The 23248-nt window shown below is 38.5% G+C and overlaps 1 protein-coding gene across 3 annotated transcripts in view; it reads left to right on the forward strand.

Moving 5' to 3' along the window:
- LOC142059951 (glypican-5-like) overlaps positions 1–23248 on the forward strand; it is a 390210-nt gene that overhangs the window by 88471 nt on the left and 278491 nt on the right. For all 3 annotated transcript variants that reach the window (XM_075099332.1, XM_075099330.1, XM_075099331.1), the window contains exon 3: positions 708–1402. In XM_075099332.1, the coding sequence (XP_074955433.1) occupies positions 708–1402 (695 nt within the window). The remainder of the gene's footprint in view (positions 1–707; positions 1403–23248) is intronic.

Below are 23248 nucleotides of genomic sequence, written 5' to 3' on the forward strand. Positions count from 1 at the left end.
GTGCGCTGATGAGATGTTATTCTCTGACTTTAATATCAATACACAGTGAAGTCCTATAGCTTTACAAGAAGTTTGAATATGAATTTTCACCCTTTTATTAAATGTAGATGTTTATTCTGTCCAGCGCACCAGCAATAATGTGATTGGTGTATTATAGACAGCTCCTGTTACCAGTTACTCCTCTGTCTCACAGTTCCAGAACTTGCATCACGTGAATACTTGAATAGGCAAAATTATTATTCTCTGGAGTTCTATAGGAACATTGAAAATGTTCCAGTCTTCCCTGTGTACTGGAAACTGATGTCACTTGTATGTAGAGGGATGTTCTGGAAATGTATCTAGCTGAACTGCCCAAACGCAGTGTCAGTTACAAAAGCCACCATAGGTAGACTCTGCCTGGGCTCATTGGGGTCTGTGGGAGTCCTTCACTGGCCTCTAGAGTTTGGGTCAGGGTCTAGCTACTGAGAAAGGAGTAATCTTTTTTTAAGAAAATATTTGTGTATTATGCGTTGCCTTTATTATGCACATGTAATATCTAGGTGTTTATTAAATCATATTACTGATGAAAGCTGTATTAACTATTAGTGTATTTATATTGCAAATTTCATGTAACTATTGATGTTCCTGTTCCGGACATTAGTCCTGTGACTAAGATGTTGGGTGCTTGCTAGTAACCTCTAGTTCTTTCTCTCCCTGTCCTTTTTTAGAGGCCTTTGAGTCTTTGCTTCACTTTGCTGAAAACCACACAAGTTCCCTGTTTGAGACAGCTTACAGACCTATGGCAAAAGAAGCAGCAGAGCCTGTTAAAGAACTTTTTACAGACATCTCACTCTACATTCTGGGCGCAGAGACTACAGTGGAAAGTGCAGTATTACGGTTCTTTGACAGTCTCTTTCCTCTGGTGTATAGTCGGCTAATAAACCCAGGAATTACAGATTTATCAGAAGACTATACAGAGTGTCTACGGCTTACGAGGCAAGACATAAATCCTTTTGGACACTATTCTAAAAACATGGTTACAGAGCTGTCAAAATCTCTTTGGGCAAGTAGGATGCTCAGCCAGGCCCTCAGTCTGGGCATCGAAGTGATAAATACTACTGAACATGCAGCTCTCACGAAGGAATGTAGCAAAGCTCTAGTGAAGATGCAGTACTGCCCGCACTGCCAGGGCCTGACGCTAATCAGACCCTGTGTCGGATATTGTCTAAATGTAATGAGGGGCTGTTTGGCCAGTGTGTCAGAACTGGATGCACAATGGAGGGAGTACATTTCCACGCTGGAGTATCTGGCTAATGAAATCGCTGCCTCACATGATCTGGAAATTGCACTGACGGGAATCCGGAACTCCATCAATGAAGCCATCCTGCATGCACAGTTGAATGGGCCACAGCTCTCTGCTACAGTAAGTGCTCTCTATTTACTCATTACTCCCATTGATCACTTTTATTATTTGATGAGTAAACATTTAAACAAGTTGGTGTTGCCTTTGCATCAGTTTTTAGTCTTCAACTAGATCTGTGTTTAATAGTCCATGAAAACATTACAGATAATTATGATGGCGTTCAATAGAGTCTGCTTTGAAATGAAAGGGTTGGGGGGGAAGTTAGTTCCTTGAGAAGCAACCCTGTAAAGCAGATAGCTCTGGCTTGTCTGCAGAATTTTCTAAACAAAAAATTGGGGTATAGTATACTTGCTATCAGCAATGTATTTTCGTACTCTAAAACACCTGATCCTGTAACTCTAGGAGCAGTGTTCCCCGGTGTATGGGGACATTCCACAGAAATTGGTATAAGGGGTTAGAAGTGTGGCTTTCTAAATAAAGGCAGAGACATGAGCTGTTTCATAATTTTACAGTCCTTTTACTTTTGTGTTGACAGAGACATCAGGAAGGTTACATGGGTCTATGATGAGTACACCTCTCATACAAAAGTTAGAAAAAGAGCATGAAAAAAGTTAAACTTATTTGACAGCATTTATGTAAGTGAAGGATAAAAATACACTTAAAGTGGATCCATTTTTGTAAGTAGTAGGTTAAGTAGGAAAGAATTAGAATGGTAGAGCTGTCTCATAAATAATAGCAGCATATGACTGGCAGGTGTTCTCTCAAGGTGTTGAAGATTAGACCAGAAATTATTGAAATGACTAATGATGCAGCTGACTACATCTGTATGAAGTTCAACACGACTGTCAATGGAAAAAAAAATGTAGCAGTGTGGCCTTAAGCAGGGTAAAGACTAATCTAAGAAATGCAGATAGATCTATCTGTCTTGAAAGTAAAGGAATTCTTGCAGAGAAAAAATGAGAAGGAAATGCACAGATATAAAAATTTAATTCCTGTGCTGAACTCTGGTCACCATATTATGTAAGAGAAAAAAATACCTGAAAGAGTTTGCAGAAAGAAGCTATGGCAGAGTGTATTCTAAACTAAGGAAGTATTTTACTAGGAGAAAAATGCCTCTATGCTTGTAACCTTCCAAGATACCTAATACCATAGCTCTCTTCAATTTAGAACACCTGATAGAGCTAGAGACTTACAGTCAGTGTAACATGTAGATTATAAAAAAAAAAACCCCAAAACCAACCCATCCACTTCTACTAATCTGATAAAATTTTCACTTGATATTTGTAGTTATCTCAGTTCACATTGCCTCAGCTTTTCCTGTACTTCTCATCAATGACCCTTGTGTGTGCTGGTTTATCTGACATCAAGGGTAAACATGAAAAATTAAGAAAAGATTTGTCCAGGTTTTTGGTTAATGCATGGTAGGCATTGGAGTCTATGTGCACTGGAGAACAGCAAGTCTTCATCATGCTAATGTCTAGCTGGTAGCATCACATGTCCCATAAAGCAGTGTGAAACCTAGAACACATAATGAACAATTTTCTTGCATCTGCTCTAGTTTTCACTCAGATGTTATTTTTATGTGAGTCTGGAAGGGAGATGAAAATAAAAGTATGCTATTCTTATATATGTTGGTTTTATCAGGTTATAGACAGACACCTTAAATCATCGCATGGCTTCATTACTGATTACACAGAAGTAATTAGGAATAAAGTTAAGCTTTCTGACAACTAGCAGCAAAAGTGATCTTACAGATGTTTCCTGCAATATATACAGCATGTTACAAAATGCCAAAACATAATTCTGCATTGCATTTGTCAGCCTCCTAATTCATATGCACTTGCTTAGCTTACTAGTGGGGTAAAATTCATAATCCAGGTGAGTATTAGGTAATTACAGATTAAGTCAATGTCTCTATTGCTTTTAGCTGATGTGGAAGTAGAATTCTCTCTCAAGTGTCTTTCCGGCTGAGGATTTTCTTCAATGTTTATTAAAATAATTTTATTTAGGTCTTTCTTAGTTCTCTAGTAGCAACTTTAAACATTTTCCTTCTTCCATTCAGCAAGAATTCGGAAAGCACTGTTGTGTTGGAAAATACATTAATTCTTTTTTCTGTTTGTGTTCTCTCACTAGCAAAATCTCTGTGCACAGAAGATTGTTTTAGGGACTGCTTTGTAGGATAGCAAAGGACATTTTCTGTTCAAGAATAAAAACTATATGCCAGTGTGTGTTACCTTCAGTCTTCTAGCCTTTCAGCTGTCAGCAGGGTAGGATTATGTTTTGAAGACAGAGCGCGTTCCACTATTTGAACAAGCATTTAGTCTGATACTGATTTAAAACTTTACTGATTAGTCCAGAGGATAACCATTATTTAGAAAATTGAGCCTAATTAAGATGTATTTCCTTCTCTGAAGAAACAGAAAGGAGTTCAATCTACAGCTTCAGGATTTCCAACTTCTCGGAATCCAGTCACTTGATTCTCAGTTACACTAGGGCCCTTTTGGGCCGCACTGATGGGATTTCTACACAGTGTATTTACTGCTTGTTTTACTTATGGGAAAATTTTTAGAAAAGATATGACCTCCTTTTTTCCCTTCATAAAAATGTAGAGACCTTTTTCTGTTCAAGTGGTATGCTCTTCAGGTTCTGCAAAAGTGGAAATGCCTAAATTATGTACAGTTTCCATTGCAAATGCTATAAGTGGTTTCATTCAATTATAAATAATCTATGGAAAACTCATTCAAGAAAGCAGAGTAATTTGCTGTTATCCTAAGGCAGTCTTAATTAATGCACCTGCCCTGTTAGGAAACGTTTTACATTTTTTAATAGACAATATGGCTAGAAATCAGAATTCTTTTTTAGCTTGCTGTCTGCCTGGATGATAATGTATAATGGAAAGTTAGATTATGCTTTCTTTAAAACAGGGGGAAGGGTTGAAATAAACCAATACAGCACTTAGGGTACTTTGCTCAAATGAGGTGCAGTCAATTATTATAATTTAAAAAAAAAAAAACACTATTTGTATGTAGAGTGCATAACTTCAAGAGATGGGCCTCTGCTGATCTCGTCCATTATAGCCAGGAGAATTGCCTGATTTGCTGGGATAGCATGTGTGAAAGGTCAGCTTTAAGATATTAGTAATCTCTCCTCAGATTCCTCCAGAATGTGCTATGCCATTTGTTCAGTGATACTGGCCTGCATCCAGCTTACTTAACCTAATGCGGGCCAGCCACAGTCTGCAGCATCAGCAATCATAATCATTACTTTCTGGTTTGTCTGCTGGAATCTAATTGTTGTTCGTATTGGGAGGAGCCCTGACTGCTTCTTGGTGCCAGCTACAGAGGCCAAGTTTGTTCACCTTTCCTTATCACTTTTGAGACGTTTTATCTTTGCTTTTTTTTTCTTTTTCTGTCTTTGTGTTTTAAAGCTGGTCTAATTTTTCATGTATTCAGGCTACTATGTTGCTGCATTCCAAACTCTGTTTTTGTGCATCATCCCTGATTTTTTATTTTCTGTTCAAAGTGAAAATAAAATACCCTCAACTAAAATGCAAGGAGGAGGAGGGGCAGTTTTGAAATATGTGCTGGCCATGAGCACTTTGGGGAAGCGTATTACCAGGTAGTGTAACAAATGCTGTCTGTGCCTGTACTCCCTGGAGTCAAGTCCCAGTAAGGTCGTGTTCTAGTTGCTTGTGTAGAGTTAGTGAGGGTTTGCTTGCAGCCTGCCTCCAGTGGACCAAGGGTCTTCAATGGGGACAGGTATTGGAAAAAGAATAATCTATGAGGCAGGGAAGATTTCTGTTGGATCAGAAATGGTTAGAATCTGTCCGGCCCCACTACCTACAAATCTGCATCTCCACAGATACGGAACATATACCATTGATGCAGTTTTGGCCATTATCTTGCTTGCAGAGTAGCACTGATTTTCCCTGGTCTAGATCTGAAAGGTGCCCATCATCTGTGGATGGGTTTCCCGCTGGACAGGCGGGAGCTCAAGAGTCAATGCCCTGCTCAGGTACAGATTTCCTGTTAGTTTTAGCAATTTGTGCTTACACAGATTTTCTTCTCTCTTCTGCAGGATAGAATATGCTGCTTCCCTGTGTCGGTGTTCTGAGGCCTAATAGCTAAAGGATGCTTCTTTCGTTGTGTAGATTATCTAAGCATATGAGATGCATTTGCCCACAGTGGTAAGGCCTGTGATCCTGGGTCCCCTCTGGACTTCTGGAAATGGTGATTGGTTACTTGTTCCACAAACGGGCATGGTGCTGTATGGGTGGCTGGCAGGGACTGTGTGTATCAGTTGCAGTCATTGGGTCATGCTTCAGCAGCAAGCTGTGTGAGGCTGCCAACCCTGATATTTGGTGCTTTTTTCTATGCCTTAATTCAAAGAGCAGTGAGGCCACATGGAAATAACTCTTTAGAATAGAAAAATTCTGTACTGCTAATGTTGCTGTGTATTAGGGCTCCATTTGTCAAGGGCAAGGCAGAGGCAAGATTTTCGAAGAAGAAACGTTTTATGGTCTGAATTCTACTTCAGCTCAATAGAATTTGAACACATAACTACCCATTGTTCTTTTAAACACTTTCCCAGGTATTTCTATAACTTCTACTCTGCATGTGGCTTCTTGTGAAACCTGCCTACCTGCCCATGTGGTAGAAAATGCAAAGTGATGTGTGTTAGCAGAAATATTTGGAATGTGGGAAGGCATATATTCCTCTGGATTGTTCTTGCTTCGTGAAGTTCATAAGCATAAAGTACTTATCTTAATAATAGCTGAAAATGTATGAAATGAAGAGAATGTAAAAAGCTGCAGGCCTAATATTGGTAGAATGGACAACATTATACAAGACGAAGTCCGACATGTTGTGTTTCTTGATTATAAAAACAAAAGCTAATAAAAGGCTTGATTGGCAGGGATTGTAAAACCTGGATATGATCAGAGATTAGGCATTAAGAGAAAGCAGAAAGATCTGTGCCTTGAGCCAATTAACAACTTGGATACAAGCTTACCAATATGATAAAAGTGATATTAAAAAGTGATAGAAGAATGAGTTTTGGGAAGAGGAGCAGATAGAGGCAGGACAAACGCAAGAAGTGAGGGATATTTAAGATGCGCAATGCTAGGAATTTCTGGTGTGTTGGGAAGAACAGAATTAGTGACTGTGAGAGAAAAAAATCTGATCAAAAATCCCAAAGAAATCAATGACAGTCTGTCCGCAAGTTGCGAAGCCTTCAAGGGCAGGATGGGTAATATTGAGAAAAAGTCTACTAAATACTGATTGTGTTTTAAAGTGGATTTGTTTAAGGTTATAATGAAAAAGACCATCTGAGGCCTATTTCTGGCAGATCATTTGACTGGTATTTGTTAAAAGTTTTGTGTAGCTCAAGAAATGCAAGGAAGGCATGAGAAGGTGAAAGCTTGTAGCATGGGCTGTTGTCCTTGGTTATGAAGAAAAGACAAAGGAGTTAGGCTTTCCACGCTTGTCCAACCACATCTGCTATGATCACTTGCAATTAGGCATGTAATTGGGAGATGGGGATGCAAATTACATAGAATTAACAGCAAATTAGAACTTAGAGCAATTTAAAAAAATCAACACAAAATACTTATAGGTGGATGGTTGTGCTTGGTGGCTGGTCCATCAATCTTCTCTCATCAGTGGTTTTAAAAATTTTATTCCTTTTGCAAAGTAGGTAGTCATAAAATGCATGCCCATGACTCTCCACTGGCTTCTAAACTTGCTTCCCTGAAGCCATTTTAAAACCCATTTCTGTCATGTTTTTTTACGTCATCATTAATGTTTTGATTCTGAAATTGCTCTTGCTGACCACTGTATGGTACTTAGCACTAAAGAAAGTGGTTGCATGTAGTTATCTGAGGTATTTAGCCTATAGGTGGGTAAGATGGGAAATACTGGTAGAGTTGGAGAGGGCTGGGGGGGGCAACAAGGAGTCCGAGAAGACAGAAGCGCTGGAAGAATGTCTAGTATTTGGTTCTTGCAGTATTCTTACGAAATAGCTGTATTCTGGTGTCATCTTGAAAAAAAAATGGAGGGAGCTCATGTGATTTGTTCAGTAGTATTAAAAAAGAAGTCAGGGATAGAGGTAGAGCTAGAAATGCAGGGTGTTTTTTTCCCAGTTCTGAGTTCTGTACTGCAACAGCACCTCATTTTGAGAGCTATCTGAGGGTAGACTTTGTGTCCTTTGCAGGCACATAGGATGCAGCTCCACACATATCCTTAGCCAGCTGGAAGTTGCAAAGGTTTGTTTAACGTTGCATTTAACTGGAACAAATAACCCCTGCTAAGAAGCAGCATATAATACCTTTGGTATTGAACAAGCAAGCTATGTAGATATTTGCTAGGTTCAGTTTAAGGATGAAAAGGGGCATCTGCCGGTGAAAGAACATACTTGGTGTATACTGGAATGCCCACATTACTGTGGTGGGCTTGAGCCAGAACTTACAGGGTGTGATCTTTGGGAAAAAAAATCTTGCCACAAATTTTCTGATAAAAATTCAGCAGTGTATGGCAGGCTTACAGAAAATAGTTTAGGTGGTCTGAAATCATTAGGGATGGAGAAGAAAAACCAGTCCTGAGAAACAAAAAGACTTGAGATCTGTTAAAATGGTCACCTTTAGGATAATAAAAGCTTAGAGAAAAGGCTGCCAGACTTAGAACAGCGGGAGATTGATGCACAGTAACCTAACAAATTTGAAAAGGAAATGGCAGTACTATGAACAAAATAACTTTGTGCTGAGTGAGTTCACAGCAACAAAGAGTTTCTGCCAGCCAGTAATGAACTACTTGATTAAAGACATTGAACAGTATCATAAAACACTCCCGGAGACTTTGGAGAACCCTCAGAGCTGAACTCAGGTGCTTCCTTCCTGTAAGTTTTCCAGTTCAAATGATCAACACCAGCTGTCAATAAGTATAAGAACCATACTTAGCAGAGGTTAAAACAGTATATTAAATTCCTTGTGGTTAGATTGCTGAAAATAACTGTGAAAATGTACAGGGAAAGCTATGTTTGTGCAATATTTGCAAGAGAAATGTTATTTAAAATTACTTTTTGCTTTCTCTAAGCACTTATCAGGAAACCCCCTCTGAAAACAGAAAATGGAGGAAATGCCTGACTGTGAAGAGGTATCTGTAAATGATATTGAAGGAGCCAGAATGGTTGCCCTAGTAGTGATTTAGTACTGCTCGTTCTTGCAGATGTGATCTTGAATGACAGTCACTTACATTGAAGGCATGACCTTGTATATTTTGTTCTCATGGACCAAAGTACATGAATGTACATCACGCTCAAATCCTTTATGAATCCAGGGACAATGGCAGACCTTTCAGAAGCCTGGTGAGTTGCACTGAAGGCAAACCTCATAATTTCTGTGCAAAAGGTAAAAGAATGGTTTTCACAGTGGTATAAGACATATAAAAGTATGTCTACATTAAAATCTTGTTTTATTTCTCTTCGGCTTTATACTCATTAAGATACCGTCTGTCATGAATGAATTTTTTAAAATGGGCAGTGAAACTATATGTCTACAATCAACTGAATTTCATGGAGTATAAGCATCTAATTCTTGTAGTCAGCTTTGTAAGTCTTGCCCACGTGCTATTTGCTTGATTTAAAAGCATTTTGACACTTGAGTACTGTAGAAGTATTTCTGGAAATAATCATGTAAATTGTTTAATGCATTTGCCTCATTCCCATCTGTTACAAAAATCCTTTGGAGAATTAGAGCTCCTGTAGTCCTGAACAGCTCTTTAAGGGGATGCAGGGACCCTTCTGGCCCATGTTGGTTAATGACAGTTCTCGTTCATGCAGATGTTTGATACCAAAGAGTAGCCTCATTTCCTGGTGTTAAGGATCATCTCATCTCTAGTGGTAGAACTGCTTGAAATTTGTTATTTATGTCAATATGAAGTAGGTTAAAATGAAAAACATATATTTCCAAAACCCTAAATTATTATCAACCAGAATAGGAATAAAACCCACCGTATAATTACAATTGAGTTGTTTCTGAGGGATATTTACTGGGAATTATCCAGCTGTCATGTTATTTGATTAAACATGTAGTAAAACCAAATTCTTAGCATAAATTGTAGAGCCTTAAGTTTGCTTTTGCAGAAGTGATCATTCATTTGGATGTGCATGTCTCTTCATACCCACAGGAATTCCATCACAAGTCACATCTTACCTTCCAACTGACTGCTGACTTGCTGATAGCGCTTAACCACACTATTAACAAGTCATTAATCTGTAGTAAGATAAAAAGCTCTTTTCTGCCTGATGGAGCAGTATTCAAAGTTCTACTTTCCATTCCATAAATCTTGTATTTTGTATAAACATGTAACCTGAAAGTTTTATGCTAAACATTCATATCAATGGAATTGATGGATGTAGCCTTTTACCAGCTTTTGATCTGAGACCAGCTCTGATGGTGATTAACAGTTTGTGGTTAACTACTGTGATTAAAGTTTTGGGAATGATAGTGATTTGGGGCTGCTGCCTTCTGAAAAAGGCTTCTGTCTTTGAGAGGGATCATGGCACCAGTCTTTTTTTTCTGTTTACAATTGAGATACACTTGTTTGGCCTAGTCTTACTGCCAAAGTGTTTGTGGAAAACGTGTCAGATATTTGTGTGTGTTTGTGGTCCCAGAAATGCTGTTAAGCTGCTATATAGGCGAGTGTTTTCAGGAGATTTTGCATGCATTTTGATCCAAAACAGATGAAATTCTGCATGAATCTGTTTTTTTTCTAAGTTGCATAGGCATATGCTAATGTATGGTGTACAGCCAGTAAGTTACCCAAATGTAGAAAGTAAGGATAGCAGGTTAGATATAAAGCCAAGAAATAGTAACCAGTTTTCAGAGCAAGAGGCCTAAACAATGTAGTAAAAAATTCATTACTTATTATTCATTTTGCATTATGGCAACCATCTTCATATAAGAAAAATAATTTAAAAAGATGATAGATTTCCAGAAAGTACATTTTATTACTTCATTGTTGTTTTCTTCTTTAAGTTTAACAAAAACAATGATACACCATTGATACTAATTCTAAATGCATGCTTAAAAGTGCATGGTTGATGAAACAAGTGTTATTGGCCACCGCAGGAGTGTTAAACCTGCCCCTCTGTGACGTTAAGTGCTATAAAGATTAACACAACCATACACAAGCACATGTGCAAATGTTAACATACACAGCCCACTGCTTTTTTCTCACTCCTTCAAATGGACCTGCATCTTTTTTAGGGTGTGGATAATTAATTCAGTTCTAAAAAGCTAGTTCTTGTAGCATCTGTTTTTATTTAGTAAGAATGAGCTTATTGGGTCTACTATTGATTTGAATTTAGTTTTCGTCAGGGGGCTGTGTGTCTGCACAATATAACCACTTTTTCTCAAAACGGCTGCTTAGCTTCGTTTTGTTTGCCAAACTGAGGCTCTGAAATTTTTCAGCACCTTTTGGTTCCTAGAGAATTAGTTCCTGGGAACTCTACAGCCAAGTGTAATTTTATTAAAAAAATAATGAAAAGCAAAACCCAAAGTCATAACCTGTGTAAAATACATGGTCAGAATGCTGCTCTCATTTTCACCCTGAAGTTGAAAACATTAAAGAGTCTACCTTGAGTCACAATATCTGTGTCCTGTTTGACTTTAACTCAATGCTGTATGAAGAGGAGAGTGTGCCCCTGCGGGTCTGATGGCAGGATGCAAACTACAGAATAGAAGTCCTATCAAAGCCATAATCATAAACCTGCCAAGATAGCACAGGCATAATTTCAGAGAGACAGTGCTGTCACTGAACACTCTCTATCTTACTTGGAATATGATTCTGGTGTCAGCGCTTCACCATTATTACAGTTGAAAGATGAAGGACATAAATATGGTGAGAGTCCAGGATTTTGCTTGTAGCACAATACTGAGCAAGACAATCAATGGTTGGGATAATATTTATGGAAATGATGATACTTAAGATGACAGATGATGTGCTTAGTGTTTCAACAAGAGTTGTGTATTCTTTATTCATTGTTTCTACTTCATTTTTTATGCTATTCTGTGCACCTATTGTAAGCCTCCCTAGATTGTGTAAGACACCTGCCGAAACTGAGTGTTATTTTCTATTACAAAATCAATTTAAACTACAAAAGAGAAATTAGATGTGCAGGTTTTTTTACGACCCTGACTTTCTGTATTGCCATTTATTAAATATAGTGGATTTTGTAGCTGCAGTGCTTTGGAATTTTGGCACTTCTGTTTGTTGTGGTTAAGTTTTGGTCTTATAAATTAACAAGGCATCAAACAATGAAGTTAGAGTGTTGCTGGGTTGGGGTCCAGTCCCTGGTAAAAAATGCAGGTCTAGCGTATTGGCAGCTAGGCTGCTTGTTATTCATTGTAAGGCGTCTAGCTATGGGAGTGTTAGATGTTTGACAGCATTGAATAGATTCCAGTCAGCCATACAAACTACCTCCAGTGAAGTGGAAAGGACCATAAAATTGTTTTAGCAACAGCTAATTCTCTTGAGTCTCTTAAGGCTTTTTTTCCCCCTTTTTTTCTTTAACTGTTTGGTTGCCAGTAGAGGATTTGCCAATTTAAACAGTAAATGTTCCCAAATTTATTTCATTTTTTAGGATTAGTTATGAAGGTTTTTGACTGATTTTGCATTTAACGTAATTAGATTTTTGGGAAAAAAAAAAAAAAAAAAACAAAAAAAACAACCAACCAAACCCTCAAACAAAACCATCAGAAGTGAATATTTAATAATGATACATTTCTTTGAGTATAAAAACTGAACTATTAAGAAACTTAGAGCATTGGTTTTTTAAAAGTGATTTTTCTGTAAATAACTTCTAGTCCTATTTTTATCAACAAGACATTTGGGTGCTAGTCTATTAACTTGTAGATCTTTCTCTTCATGTCCCTGCTTATCTTTTTAGCTGTTGAAATGCCACACAAGCTTAGTGCTGTAGGGTTGTTTTACAAGCAGCTTGGGGACTTGTCTTTTTGATCTCCAGCTAAAGATGTGTGTTAATTCTTCCATCTTTCCTTACTTGGAGTGGTTTTTTTTTCCTCCTGAACAGCTTAGGCTGTGGATTCAGTGTTTGAAAGAACATAAAAGTATGTCCTCACTTGTCAAATGTTTCATAATGTAAGAGCTGGTTGCCTCCTAATGTGCCATAGTTCAGTCTTTAAGAAAAAGCCATGAAAACAAAGTGTTTAAATGGTCTGGGAGACACAGAAGCATTAGCTTTGGAGAAAGCCTGAAAAATTCTGGCTTTTGGAGTACAAGGGTAAGATAGAGAATAAGGGCGTCCTCAGCTGTTACAGCTTCATCGAAAGGATTTAAAGAACCAGGAACCAGGGTAAAAGAGGTTCAATTTTGCAACCTGAGTGGAAGGCTTCATTCTGCGGACACTAGATGGGCAAATGAGATTAGGGTGAAAAGCAAGGTTGGTTCTCTTGTCTCCTTCTGCCATAGAAGAGGCTGCCTTTTGTGAAGAACCCAGTCTTGTATACTACTGGGAAAAATTATGTATTTGATTCGAGTACAAACCTTTCCTTTCCTCTCCTGTTTGCATCTTTTCCAGAAGAATTATGTAGTTAGGTTAACATTAACTGGAATAATGGAGATAAAATTATCATTACCAGCGTTTCCAGCTGTGTGAGGAAGGCATTAGGCAGCCAGCAGCATTGGCATGTGGGGCTGGCCTGGGTCAGGGCTAAAATAGCCAGCTTATGTGAAGGAACCTAGGGCACCGCTTGGAAACAGGACCCTGGTGACTTATGGTATGTGTTCCCTTCTTCTATAGTAGATGAGGTGAAAGTCCCTGATGATTTTATTGTGGTTCTCTAGACTTCTGTTTATTGTAATGAAGCTTTACTTATTTTAAAAATATTGTTTTCTTCTAGTCCATCTACACAAAATCTTTACTTCACAGACTTTTTCTAGTCTTCCTATGTCTATATGAACCAGAGAAGTTGACACAGACTATGTAAAGAGAAATGGAACAATAAATCCTAGTTATTGAACTTCTTGTACCTGCATTTAGAGGAGATGATGTGCTTTTTCATTTAGATATTTCAGTCCTAGGGAGAAAGATGTGAGTTTTCTGAGGCTGCACCCTTCATATGCAGCAGCCAAGTGATTCCTGCAGCCGTAGGACCAAACAGAGCAAGTAGGCATCTTCCCCTGAGCAATCTCTTTCCTCTTAAGGGGACCCTGCTCAGAGCAATATTAGGCTTTTGCATGGAAAGAAAGATCTACAGATTTTGTTGTCTGTGACTTAAGCAGTGGCTTAGCTACCTCAAGTGTTTGCTTGTCTATGTCACTAACCGGACATACCATGAAATATCTGATTTTTCAAGTCAGGACGAGGCTTGAGCATTTTGACAGTTGCAACTTTCATCCGAGATACTAGCAGTCACTAAGACAACTTCCAAAGCTTGGATTTTTACAATGGTAAGAGCCTCTCTTCTCCTTACCTGAATCAGATATTGGTGGCTTCAACCTCTATTTCTTTGCAAACCTGCTCCATTCTATACCACCCCCTGTAGTCGTTTTCTGGAAGACCAAATAGTTTTAATCCTCTCTTATGAAATTTTGTGTTGCTATTGTTGTAGACTTATAGCTCATGCGCTTGTAAAGCCATCACAACACGTGAATCCTCATTTTCCTAGAGGTGGGTCTAGTTGCTGCTGAGTTCCCTAGAGGGCGTTTACTACTGGAAATATTAGTAAGGAGTGGAGGATAGGGGAAAGAGAAGAATATATAATAATTCTTAAAATGTATTCATCAAGTATTCAAATCTCTACTTTGTTCTATATAGTCAGAGTGGAGTCAGGACTGCAGTTTGAAAGATGAGTACAGGGGCACTTGTGTCTTGCACTGGCAGGAGGCGATAGGAAAATATGATACACAGGAAAATGATTTGAGGAGCAGAAGTCTGTCTGGATAGTGAAGAGGAAATTGGGATATTTCTGTCCATCATTGTGCCCTTACTGAAGGATACTTGTTTGCTCACATGATGCCGTAGTAGAATTTTTCAAAGATGTGCACATATTTGTTTGGAAGGTCCATTGGTTCTTTTCAGGGAGACATCTATGTTTCTGTCTTTGGTTTTCTTTCTCATTTAGTCAATACTTTTTGTTAAAAACTTCACTTAGTAAGATGGTTTGTTTGGAATCGCTGCTGTTACTTAAATATATAGAGTTTACCCCTGGTTCTTATTTTATTCTAAATACGCTTGCTGTATCATTTTAATTACACACTGCTTTTCCTTTTTTTCTAATAAGCAAATGCGACACTGCTTCCTTCTGTGGAGGCAAAGGGAGATAATATTTGTGCGCTTCTGTATGAATCCTTGCTGTCGCACTTTTATATGACACCAGACCAGGAACTTGAACAGCTTGATGGATTTTTATCTGCTGATTTTTCTGTACTGAAAGTTGGAACGCAGTTGCTAAAATCAGAACTGCAAACAAAAGTTTCCAAACATGTGCCAGTGAAACAAATCAGAGGAAGATATTTGTGGTGAGTTGACCTTGGGCAAAACCGACTCAACTTGGGGAAAACTAAGTTATTGCCAATCAAAATAGGGTTGGATGGTGACAGACAGACAAAAACTAAAAAGCCTCCTTCCTACCCCCTTTCCCGGGCCCAGGTTTGCTCCTTCCTGTCCTGGTGCAGCATGGCCACATTTACAGGTCTTCTCAACCAGGCTTAGCAACCTGAATACTGTCTTATAAACACAGCTGTGCTGCATTTGGAGGAAAGTGTTTAAGTCTACATGGTGCTGTAAATGGCCACGTGAGTTTACCAAAGCAGAGCAATATCCTATTTTCCTTTGCTGTGGTTGCACATTAGTCAGTGGTTTCCCTTAGTGCTGTGTGGCTGCAGCGCTATGGTTTTTCCAGTAAGGCTGAAGGCATTCCCCATGATGCCCTGTGGGGAAGGGTGTCACACCACCTAACTGTCAAGGTGGACTCACTCCTCTGGAGAAGTCTTTCTCTTTTTTTTTTTTTTTTTTTTGTTAGTTTGGGTTGGTGGGTGTGGAGTTCCTAACATCAATGTTGTCTCCCTTCCCCCTAGACTGCCCTATTTGGGTAATTCTACCGTTTCAAGCTGGTTTTAACCATATTTTGCTTATGCTAGAGGAGACTCGGATGAACTGCTCTGGCTGTGAATTCTCCTGAACACTCAGCCTAACCTTCTTAGGTGTGCAGTTATCTGCTGCTGGTAGCTAGGGAAGGACTGGAGTGTGTAAATGACAGCACACACCCTTTCACACTCGTGGCCGCTGATTTTAGGGCCTTTGTTAAGTTTCTCTTGGCCCACTTGGCTCTGCCCTGCCTTTTCCCTCTTTAATCGGTTCAGAGCATTTTACGAAAAAGCATTTTGCATTGTTTTGTGCAAGATATGTGATGCATTACTCTATAAGCTTTAATCATTAATTTTACATAATCTATACTCCTCCTGTTGTCTAAGCTTGCCCAGGATATGCCCTCAGTTCTGAGGCTTCATCCTTGATGGAATTAAGAAGAATCAGCTTCTTGCAGGATCAGGTCAGGAAGCTGCTCCATTGATAGACTCTGAATTTCACCGTAAGCTTAATTCTTTATGATGATTATTTGAACTGACATTTATCATATTCTGAAACTAAAAAGGAATGGTTTGTTCATTATAGTTAACTATGAAAATATATAATACATCCACGATTCCATTTTGAGACTACATTTAGTGACCTGGGATTTCCAACTCATAAGAAATGTAATACACTTACAAAAGCCTGTTCATATTCCTCCCCACTGCATGTGAACTCATGAAAATTTTTCATCACTGCTCTTTGGTATAATTATGTGCTTTTTTTGACATCAGACTCCAGAGAAGTTATATTAAAAACAAGAGGGAAGTCAGCAGCTAAGTTCTTCAGAGCAGGTTAAGCCTAAGTCTCTGTCTGTCCATCTTTGAAACTTTAATCTTTTAGTACAGAAATTCATCAGAGCATGTGAAGTGCTCAAAGAATGTGAACCTGCTGTGTGCCAGATCCTAGCGAGTACAAGTGCTGAAGCACTGCAGTGCCAATTCCTGTCAGCTGTGGCTTTGGTCTATGCACACCTTCATGTGCTTTGAGCCCCTTGAACTGTTACAACCAAATTGCAAGTGCTTGGATTAAGCATGGAGAAATAATATATATACACACAGTGACGTTTGCCTGGGAAAGAATCGCTGACTTCCCGGCCTTGCTGATCCATTGTGGAAATGACTCTTGTGCATCACAGATCACAGTGTCAGTGTTGGCTAAGTGTTTGGATGTATATGCTAAACCTTATCCCTTATATTCAGAAATAAACATGTGTCCCAGTTTCAGTTTTGTCCCTTGCCGCCTTTTGCAGAAATGGAAGGAAGCTGCCTTCTGCTTGGAGTTGTCTGAGTGGGTTTGAGTTGTCAATGGTTTCAGTGCATAGAAAACTGGCAACAGATTTGGAGTAGCTCTGTCTACTCTTGTTATATCCACCTCTTCCAGTCCATCTAACTAACTTCAACAATCTGACTTGAAATAAAGGACAGAGCCAGTAACATCACTCTAGTTTTTGTATTTATATAAACTATACTTACATAGTTACAGGCCTCTCCTTTCACACTTGTGGTCTGGTAGTTGTCCTCATCTCTAAATAAGACTTTTCATTCTTACCTCTAGCTTATCAACTTTATGGTGCTTCTCTGAATTTTTTGGCAACTGCGTGATCTATTAACTGTTTAATACTACAGTGCAATTGTAATTCAGTTTAGAATAGACTCAATACTGAAGATGCAGAACCAAAGCAGAAGCCAAAAGTACTAAGGGAAAGTGCTAGGTTGGGTAAGAAAAGAAGAGTGAGGATCTGTTATTGACAAATTTCAGTTTCTTAGAGAAAAGTGAAAGATTCAGTCTAAAAAGTCTAACTGAAAGGTATGAAAGTTTTTGTCTGAAGCCTGCAAGAGTGAGACTGATGTTTGGAATCATGGTGATACGACAGGGGAAGTCTGAGGAGGTGGTGGTGAAGGAGGTAAGCCTGTGCATTCTGCTGCTGAAGAACTGGAAAACTACTCTGGGAAAATATAAGGGAAGAAAGAGAGTTTTTGTCATTGGTGAGAGGAGTTTAGTATTTTTTCCCCTGAGACTACTTCCCACTTTCAGTCTGCTTTTCTAAATGCTTATCTTAGATCTACAGTGAAGTTGGTTCTAAAAGATAATAGCATTAATCAGAAATAGATGGTGGTTTATGCTACTGTGAAGTTGCATAGTTACGAACTATTACCAGATGCTTCTTGGAAAGTCAGATATTAAACCATCGAATATTGACAGGTCCCACCTTGACTTTCTCCCTAATTTTTTCTTGTAGTAATTTTATGAGAAAAATAATGAGAGTTGCTTTTTCTCGTTTTACTCCAAACACCTTAAAATTGCAAACTATTCAAGTAGAATGATTGTTACTGATTTTCCTTGCTTTATCTGTATTTCACTGCATCCTTAGAGTTATGTGGACATATTGAAAAGTGTGATAGACTAAGAGCTCCTCCAGTCTTCTGAGGCTATGGAGAAACAGTGTTTCTGAAGTGGGAGGCACTTGCTGCATGCCCATGTTAGAACATTTACAGTTTCTGGTCTGATACATAGTAGTTAAGTTGAATAACTTCTTTTATTTGTTACCTGTGTATACTTTCTGGTAGATTCAGTTGCAGATATCTGGTGGTTGGCATAATATGTACATAGTTATAATGTGAGTTATACAGAATTTTCAGCTAGATATAATTTTATCTTCCTTCATATTGGGTTGGGGAGCTCACCTGGCAATCTCAAGATTCAGAGATTGTTTTCCTTGAATTCATTATCAGCAGAGATAGCATGCTGGATCTTTTTTCCCCTTCTGTATTTGAGCATTAGGAGATAACACCACTGAGGTGTGCATATTGCAGCCAGACACTAAAAGCCAGCTCATGTTGGCAAGAGGTAAAAGCCCTCCACTTGCCTTTCCACTGTGGATTACTGCAGAAGAGCTGTTTGAGGAACCACAAACAGTCCCTTGCAAGATCAGTACTCTGCAACATCATCTTAGTCTCGTAACCCTGAGCCTCTTGGTAATATGCTAATAATGTGTCCAACATTTTGCTTCAGGAGACTAAGGTCACAATTCCCCTGCCACCAGGAAGCAGTGGATAAATTTTCCTTTTCCATTAATTCTACTAGTACTTAAACTTTGGCATTATTATAGCTCTAGTCTAGGACAGTTTTGATTCCCCAGCACAGAAAACATCTTATGTCCACATACTGATGTCAGTCACAACCAAATGTTTTACCTGGACTCAGGACTGCTTTACCTGGCAGCCTGGATGACACCAAAAGGTTTCAAAAGACAGATACATAATGGAAATACCAAATACTCTGTGAATCAGGCACAAAATCTCATATCGGAAACCCTGAAGGTGTATCACTCACAAGGGCCTAGGTGCAGCTATATAAACCAGGACAACCTTTGTCTGCCAGAGTCACAAGACTCTCTTCTTTGTTTCTAATTTTTTCTCTCATTCACTATGAATGGTCAAACTTCAGCAGAGAGAATTAAGGCTAAGCAGTGTAGTAGAACAATATTCTACAGTGACAGTGAATACAGAATTGTGTAGAAAGATAGTCCTGAGAGGATAAATGTTTGGTGAGATGCGAGGGAATAATAGTGTCAAAATCCTTTAAGATCACAGCCTTTCCTCCCATGAGATGCCTGGGAGGCAATGATAAAAAATTGTGACCCAAGTAATAAAGCCAGCCAAGTAGCCAAAAAAAGTAGTTTTATTTTGCTTTTGTGTTTCTTTGTAGTGGCTGGCTTTGTGCACTAATGGGAAACTAAGACCACAAACATCAGCTTGTCATTGTAAGGTCTGAGTGGTTCCAGTTTTCCCTGTGTCCATCATCTATTTGTAAAATGTTTATGAAAGGTTGGGGAGAGAACAAGAAGGTCTGTGCCTCACTGGTTTGCTGCCAAGGACCAGTAACTTTAGAGACATTTCTCACCAACACATTGGTAATGATTAGAAGAATAATCTCTATGTTTTGAGTGATTTGGAGGGAGGTTTTTTTATGCTTTTGCTTCAGAAGTATTTTTCCAAGTACTCCCTTTTTTCCCTTTTTCTTTTGTCTTACAGAGTTTTAGATTTTTAAAACATACAGAGAAAATTTAGATATTGAAAGCATAAGCTATGTAATGCCATGTACTTGTACTTGGTATTATTTTCATTTACTTTTTCACTTGCTTATAATCTGTTTTTTCACAGATTGAATGGGAGAATCTCACTTTCACTTATCTTGGTGCTGCTTTGCTTGTCCCTTGCAGAGTTAAGGACCAATAAAGCGAGCATACTTTATAGCTTTTTTTTCAGTAGAAAATGCCTTTGACATACATGGCAATCAGGCCGCTTTAGGTTAACCCCCACCCCTCACTGAGCTTGATCCTGAAAAATAAAACTCAGGGAAAAGCGGTTTGCTTGGCAGAAAGACTGAGCTAACATTACGGATGTAAAAAGATAGGGCTCAGTTTTGCAGGAAAGAGTATTCTGGCCTTAGTCCTATAAAGCACTTAAGCACAGGCTTAATTTTAAAGCAAGTAGCAGATTGATGCCTAGAAAGGCTGAACCCATAATCCTTGACACTAGAGGTGGAGGAGGACTTGGGTTGCTCATGCAGTTGTGCCACAGCCAGGGCATGCTCCTCCAGTGCCCAGGTGGGATGGCACGGCCCAGGTCCCAGGTGGCAGCACTGGGCTTTCTGGGAATGGCAGGTCCCAGAACACACTGCCTGGGCACGTGCCAGGTTGGGCTGCCAGAGCCTGGTGCCTTGCACGGGGGCTGCAGGCCTGGAAAGCAAAGCAATATCCCTTACCAGTGGGGAGGAAGGAAAATGTGTGGAAATGCTCCCTTACACCAGATGAGAAGTTTCCTTCACCCAGCACATTCCCAGCCATCCTGTGAAGGCTTTTGTGTTAAATCTGTCCTCTTTTTCCTGAGCTAAGCTCTTGCATACAACCACTCTGCACGAGTTACTCTGTCCAGGGGGAACAGACATGTCATATCAAAGGGGCTCCTCTATGAGGGGAGAGGGAGCAAGTTAGAGGGCTCATCTGTCTGTCAGCTGTCAGGCATCCTGGCATTTTCATGATGAATTAGGCTCTGTAGATGCTTTGTGGCTTGGCTAACAAAGAGACCAATTTTTTTGTTTGTTTGTTTACCAAATTCCCCAGTGCTACTCTTACAGTACATGATTTTACCAAGATTTTTTTAATACTTTGAAAATGTAATACAGAGCATTGAATAAAAAAGGGAAACCATACACACATTTGAAGATTAATTTTATATCACATTCTATTTTTTCTTGTTTAAGATTGAGCTGAAGCTGCATCCATGATACATCACCATCATCTGCTTAATGAGGTTTTCTAATTGTATATGCTTACTTATTTGTGGGCTTTTCCTTCAGGCACCATGGGTTATTTGTATTTTGCATTGCAGGATACTTGCATGTCTGTTTTATGGTTTTATATGCATTTTTAATGTTTTGTGAACAAACCCAATTTTTTGGTGTGTGGTATAAGTTAGACACTTATTCCCCAAGAAATATTTCTTTTTCATAAAGTGAATTGAGTACTGTAGTCATCAATCTTTCCTTGATCTCCTTAGTGTTTACATATATCGCTAGTGCTGATTGTTACTATGTTCTTTTCTTCTTCCTGAAACTGATTTACTGTCTGAATCATGCTATTCTGACAGTATTTATAAGTAATGGAAATCAGTGTTCTGGTCTGTCATTTTGGACCCTAGTATAATTTAGTGTTACGATATCTTAGATGACGTTCCTTTTATTTTTACATTGTTGTATGGGTAGCATTCATAAAGTAAAGGTGACAAAGTTAAGGCCATGTATTTCTGTCTTCTGCAAAAAGTCCTAAATGGCTTTCTGTAAAATGATGAAATTTTACTGTTTTGAACCAGCTTGGAAGTGAATTATGTAAAAGACACCAAGGCTTCAAAAGTACAGAAGTGTATTTTTTTGGAGGTGACTACTGATGGCAAAATGTCGCAAAGACAATAACTGGAACAAAAGGTTAGTTCTGATTCGATAGACATGGCTAGCATTGCAAGCAGATTTACCTCCCACACTGCATAGCAATGAGAAGGGAGCTTGGTGAGAAAGTTCAAACTGCAGAAGATTATCCTTTTCACAAATAAATTCCTTTAACAGGCCCCAGTTGAAAATGGTAAGATTATACCTCTGAGGAGAACTACCTCTCTGAAGAACTGCTTATGCCACTTAGCGTGTTTGAAAACCCTTAAATCTGCTTGAGTAAAAGTAACAAACTTTTCATCATCCTTTTAAAAAAGGTAGACATTTTCTGTCAAGAACAGGTCTATTATTTGTGAATTACTTAGGGACCTAATACTCTTTAGAGAAAAAAAAATACTCAGATTTGTATAGCAAAATATACTTTTATTCCCTTTTAGGGCCATGCTTTTTGAGCGACTGAAAGTTTCTTCAGCTTCTAAGTCATAGTGTCTAACACATTTTTATATATCCACTCATTTTCGTGTTGTGAGTGTGCAGTTTGCGTTCTTCTGACACAAAACATTTTGTTACAGTGCAATCCACATTCAGAATCATGGACTGGGAATATCCAAATACAAATTGTTACAGTAATGAATATATGTATATATTACGTACATTACATTATGCATGTAATATATACGTGTATAATACATGTATATATTACACTGAATACAAATCTAGTGTAAATACAGAAGCTCTCTAAGCATACTGAATGTAGTTATGCAAGGCAATATTCATATAGTTTACTACAAAGTGAGATGTAAATATATGTTTAAATAAAATTATTGTGTTTTAAATCTATAGTTTTGATCTGTTTCAAACACACCTTTGAAAGAAAATGGTAGGTCTTAAGTGTGGCAGTGATGATGGTATGGCCAAAGTGTATGTATCATATTTAAGTAGTAAATTGGAAATTGATGTAATAGTATTTACAACTTTTAAACTTAACTTAGGTCCCAATTCCATTCCAAATGAGTCAAGAGCTAAGTTTGGTGAGGTCTCGTGGTAGGATCCATGGTGAACAAGTTTCTGGGATATTTTGATGATGTGACATCAAACATACACATTTTTGTGTAACCAATTAGTTTGACATTTATGTGACTTTTCTAAATTGTCTTTTGCAAAATAGCTGTCAGTCCATATACTTGAGAAGTGGCTGAACTCTTTTGAATGAGAAGATACTTTAAGAGAAAACAGGTTCCTTTTGCATTTAAAAAGCAGAACTAATCATGTTAATTTCCTGCAATTTTTCTTTTTTTTTTCATCAAGAACAACATAAAATCTTCATAACAAAATGCGTTGAAATGGCTGCTATTGTGCTCTTGCACATTTTCTTGCTGGAAACCGGCTTGCTCACTGCTTGAATAAAATTTTTAGTCTTTTGGCTCCAAGGTCAGATTCCTGACAACCTTGACTTTATTTAGAATTTATGTCATAAATATATCCTGATAATGAAATGGGAGTAAAATGCCCATAATAAACTATTGAAAAACTTGGAAAAGTGACAAAGAATGTAGGATTTGCTGAGGCATTTCAGCTGAGCTATATGATCTCTGTGTGGTTGCAAAGGCAGGTGGAGCTTAGTCAAATGTGTCTACCTTTATTGAGGAGTGAACTCTAACACTTGCTACATGAAGATTATGCTGTGTGTGGTAGTTTTAATATTTAGTTGGCAAAGGTAGAAGGCGTGGATGGCAGGTATGGAGAGAGTGCCAACTGTTGTCTTAGTTGTAATTAACCTCTTGAAAGGTTGAGAGTCGATTTATCCGC

Source organism: Phalacrocorax aristotelis, chromosome 7, assembly GCF_949628215.1.
Source record: "Phalacrocorax aristotelis chromosome 7, bGulAri2.1, whole genome shotgun sequence".
In the NCBI taxonomy this organism is placed as follows: domain Eukaryota; kingdom Metazoa; phylum Chordata; class Aves; order Suliformes; family Phalacrocoracidae; genus Phalacrocorax; species Phalacrocorax aristotelis.